We start from the raw sequence: 4705 nt of genomic DNA on the forward strand, positions 1-4705 counted from the left end.
CCCCTGAGTAGCCACAGCTACCCTCTGGGGTGTGGGGCTGGAGGGGTCCGGCTTCTACCTCCACCCCCACCCCGCGGCCTGGTGCCTGACCCGGGTGCCTCTGCAGGGCCTCAAGGAAATTAGCAGGCCCTGCGCCTGGGTGGGGAAAGCACCGGTGTTGGTCTCTGCAGGGGGTAGAGGCTCTGGGGGCTGCTCCAGTGTCACCTGCTCTGGCACATAGCCCCTCCCCCCAGCAAGCAGGAATGGACCCGGGACCTGGGTCCCTGCTGTAGGGGGCCTGGCTGCCCCCCAAGGGCATTGTTAAGGTCACAAGTCACCTTTACTATCTTAACTCTGTCCCTCCTTGGGTGCCTCCCCTGTGCCTGCCAGGACCCTGCGGAGAGCTAGGTGCCTAACTGCCACCCACCCCCGAGGGCTCCACATTATCACCCGTATTGCACTGAAGGGACTGAGGCTCAGAGAGGTTAAGTGGACAGCCCATGGCCACACAGCTGGTGAGGGGGCCAGGCCTCTCTAGTGCCCTGTCCCCGCTCTCTCCACCTGGCAGATGGAGGAGAGTGGGGCCGAGCCTGGACAGGCTGGACACTGTCACTGATGAGCTCTCTCCTCTCTGCCCCAGGACCCCGGCTGTGCCAACCAAGCTCTGATCAGCAAGAAGCTTAATGATTACCGAAAAGTGAGGTGAGACCCAGCCCCCGGCCAGTGCCGTTTCGGGGAGGGCTGCCCTCTGGGCAGGGCCTCTCATGGAGCAGTGTCCCTGAGGGTGGGGGTGGGGGTGGGGGGCTCGAGGCAAAGGACAAGCCCACATTCGGGCTCCTTCTGCTGTGGGGAAGGGAGGGCCGCAGGGGGCTCAAGCGGCTGCCACCCAGATGAAGACCCCTCCTCTCCTGTTTCCCACGCAGCCATAGCTCTGGGCCCAAGGCCGATTCCTCTCCCAAAGGCTCTCGCGGCCTGGGGGGGCTCACGTCGGAGCTACTCAAGCAGAGTGCAGGGCGTGTCCTCAGGGTTCAGGACCTGCCGGCCGGGAGCAAGGGTAGGAAGGAGCTGCCCACCTATGGGTCAACCAAGGGTGGGAAGGGAAGGTTTTGAGTGTGTGTCTGCATGTCTGTGTGCTCTGCGCGCGCGCATGTTTGTGTGTGTGTGTCCAGCTGTGTCTGTGTGTCTGCTTGTGGGGGGTGTGGGGGGAGTGTGCCAGAGTGGCTGCTGTGGTCATGTGTTAGGGTTGTGTGCTGGTCTATTCCTGTGGGGGCCTGGGGGGGGTCCCCATCCTCTGCTCAGGTATCTACAGGAGGCTTACCTTCTCAGAGGCAGCCTGTTCCATCTCCTCCCTCCTTGGGCTGTTAGAATAGACAGGTGTTCCTTTGGTTGGATGGGATCTACAGCTGCCCCTCCTGGTCTTAGTGTGGCTCCTGAGGCCACTTGGGTCTGCTCTCTTGGGATGGAATTTCCTGCCAGCCTCAGCATTTGCTCATTTCATGTGTGAATGTGGCATTGGAAGTGCGTGATCACGTGGGGTTGCTGCCCCTGTCTGTGCCCCCACCCCCAGCTCACCCTGGCTCCCTCTGCTCCCCTCAGATGACAGTGCAGCTGTCCCCAGAACCCCCTGGGGCATTAACATCATCAAAAAGAACAAGAAGGTGACCCCAAGGGCGTTTGGGGTACGCCTGGAGGAGTGCCAGCCAGCCGCAGAAAACCAGGTGGGTCCTCCAGGCTCCTGAGCAAGTAGAGGGTGGGGGTGGGGGAACCAAGGTGCCAGGCTCCAAGGGCCGGGGGAACCAGCAGTCCAGAGACCAGGTCTCCCAGGGCAGGATAGAGTCCCTGCCCCTCCTCGGCTCCTTCCACTCCTGCCTTGGCAGCAGCTCTGGGCTTGGCACTGCCTCCTCTGGCCCTCTGCGACATCCCCTCCCCATCCCTAACACCCTGACTGCCTGTGTCCCCAGCGTGTCCCCCTGATCGTGGCTGCATGCTGTCGCATTGTGGAAACTCGGGGGCTGGAGTCCACGGGCATTTACCGAGTGCCAGGCAACAACGCCGTGGTGTCCAGCCTACAGGAGCAGCTCAACCGAGGGCCTGGTGACATCAACCTGCAGGATGAGGTAGGCGGCCGGCCTCTGCTGAGGGTCTGCAGGAGGCTGGACAAGGTGGGGCGTGATGAGGAGGATTGTGTCGTCCGCCCGATGTGTCGTGGTCACTGGGCTCTGCAAAGTGCCCACACTGGGCCCCAGGCTGGGCGAGACCGGACCCAAGGCTGATGGCTGGTGGATGAGCGCTGCCTCGACCCTGAGGCAGAGCCTGGGGGACAGGGGCTGGTGGAGCGCTCCGGGTTGAGGGGTGGTCTTCCAGCTGGGTCTGTAGACTGAGCAGCCAACTGAAGCCAGTTGATGCCAGCTCTTGGCGCCCGCCTGTGCCCTCTGTGGGGGTTCTCAGCTGTGACTGTCGGAAGCAGTTCACCAGGACTTTCTACTCCGGGGGGCCCCCCCGGGGCGGTTCCCGCAGCTGAACTTTCCTGAACAGTTTGTGCGAGTCAGGGGCTCCACCAGAGCAAGGAGGTTTCACTGGAAGCCCGTGAAAGTCAGGTCCCGGTGTTCCTGGCCACCGCAGGGCCCGGGGCCGCCTGGAGTTCCCTGTAAAAGGCCTGGAAGTCAACCACAAGAGCCCTAGTTACACATTGGGCTGCCCACTGAAAGGTCGGCAGTTCAAAACCACTGCCGCTCCTCAGAACAAAGGTAAGGCTGTCTACCCTCAGGAAGGGTTCCAGCCTTGGAAACCCCTGGGGGCAGTTCTAGCCTGTCCTATAGGGCAGCCACGAGTCCTTCCCCATGGACTCGATGGCCCTGAGCTTAAGGTTGAGTCGACGCCATAGGCTTTGGGGGCGTCAGGGGCGCTGCTGCTGCTTCAGCCACTTGAGCCCCTGCTTTCTCCCCTTCCCCACCCCTCCTTTGTCTTCTGAAAATGTAAAGACCATCCTTCACTCCAAGGCTGTACAAAAACTGACCTGTGGTCCGGGGACCCTGGGCATCAAGAGCAAGTGCATGGGGCTTTCTGGGGCGGCCAGCAGTTTGGGGCACACAGGGTGTCTGGTGAGTCGAGAGCAGCCCAGGAAGGGATCTGGGCCGGGGATTCTCCAACTGTGCCCTCCGAAGTTACCGGGTTCCGCAGAGCGGTGGGGAGGCCAGAGCCGCCTCCCTTTGATCTGCCTGCCAGGTTGGGTTTGCATAAAGGGTTTTGGGAATCCGTGCACCTGGGCAGTGAAGCACACAACTCAAACGCTGGGCCCCTCGTGTGACACATAAGACCGTTCCTGCCCCGGGGGAGATGAGGAGACTCAGCCAGGAGGCGTGGAACCTCAGACAAGGAGTGAGCTTCTCGTCAAAGACCCAGTTGTGTGATGACTGGCGGGGGAGGGCGCACACAGGCCGGGAGCAGGTGGTAGACTACTGGCTTTGCATCTTAGAAGGATGGAGAGGAGGGGACAGAGGAAAGGGAGTGGTCCAGGCAGGGACAATGATGACATTTCCGAAAATTCCAGAAAGGGCTTGAGAGTGGGGGCCCAGAGAGGACCCATCTCCTGGGCTGGGAGGTGGCCGTGTTGAAGCTGTGAACTTGATCTAGTTCTCAAGGGGCCATAAATCAGGGTGAGGCTTGAGAAAGAGTCATGTTTCAACCAAAGCCTCAGCTGGACAGGAAGGAGGGGGCAGAGCAGGGAGCTCAGTGCGAGGTGACTAAAATCCTGCAAATGTGCGGGCCCAGGAAGGCTCGGTGGTGTCAAGAGGAGGAGCAGTGGGAGACGATGCTACCTGTTGACCGCAGGACAGAGAGGACAGACAGGCAGGGACAGGCCCGACGCTGGAGCTGGGGACTGGTGGGGCCTGATCCTTGCAGGCCAGACCATGGCAGCTTTAAAGGGAAGGGGTGTGTCTGGTAGTGGCTTCCCTGGATGGCTGGGGGAGGGTGGGCAGCAGGAGCGCAGGACCAGGCTCTGGGGGAACGGAAGGAATGGGACACTCAGGTAAGGCTGGAGGTGAGGGGCAGACAGGTGCACAGAGGCAGCGCCAGGTGAGATGGAGCCAGATCCGAGGTCTGGCAGCTCAGGGACTAGAAGAAGTGGTGAAAGGAGGTCAGCGGGAGCCTCCCTGCACAGGGGGCATGAGCTTGGCCTTAGCCCCCAGGGCAGGTGGGGGGCCCCCCCGAGCTGAAAAGGCAGCTGGTCTAAGCCAAGGATTGCGTTGGGGCGTGCCCTGTGTAGTGGGTGCCGTGTTTTGTCTTCTCCGTCGCTAATTGCGCTGTTGTGGGAAGGGCTGCATGGAGGACGAATCCAGCTGTTCCGGAGCCTGTGGGGCATGCACGGTGGTTTGTGGAACTGCCCGGCCCTCCGTTGTGGAGCCCCTGTACAGAGTGTGCATGTGGTCCTGTGGTGCCCTTTGTTGTGGGCATAAGGCTGCATTCATGCCCGGCTGGAATTCCCACCGAGGTTGCCAGTGCTGCCTGGCTGCAACGTGGCGGGGTGGCGCCCTCTGGCGCCCAGAAAGGGTAATAGCGTGTGGGTTGTTGGTTTTCCAGCAGTGAATGGGGTCGAAGGGCTCACACAGCAGATCCGATTCCCACTCAGCAATGCGTACACGTTTGTGTCGTGATCCTGTAGTGTAACTGCACTCTTCCCACTGCCTCCCTGTGTTCTGTTTCCAGCCTTCCTCCTTTCCTCCCC

At 61.4% G+C, this 4705-nt stretch overlaps 1 protein-coding gene across 1 annotated transcript in view; it reads left to right on the top strand.

The window, feature by feature from the left end:
• ARHGAP23 (Rho GTPase activating protein 23) overlaps positions 1–4705 on the top strand; it is a 61523-nt gene that overhangs the window by 20548 nt on the left and 36270 nt on the right. Inside the window, exons 11-15 of the mRNA XM_045299327.1 lie at positions 548–557; positions 600–681; positions 903–1033; positions 1576–1697; positions 1941–2096. Of these exons, the coding sequence (XP_045155262.1) occupies positions 548–557; positions 600–681; positions 903–1033; positions 1576–1697; positions 1941–2096 (501 nt within the window). The remainder of the gene's footprint in view (positions 1–547; positions 558–599; positions 682–902; positions 1034–1575; positions 1698–1940; positions 2097–4705) is intronic.

This window comes from Echinops telfairi, unplaced genomic scaffold (genome assembly GCF_000313985.2).
Source record: "Echinops telfairi isolate 266 unplaced genomic scaffold, ASM31398v2 ScPeMD7_7458;HRSCAF=8496, whole genome shotgun sequence".
In the NCBI taxonomy this organism is placed as follows: Eukaryota; Metazoa; Chordata; class Mammalia; order Afrosoricida; family Tenrecidae; genus Echinops; species Echinops telfairi.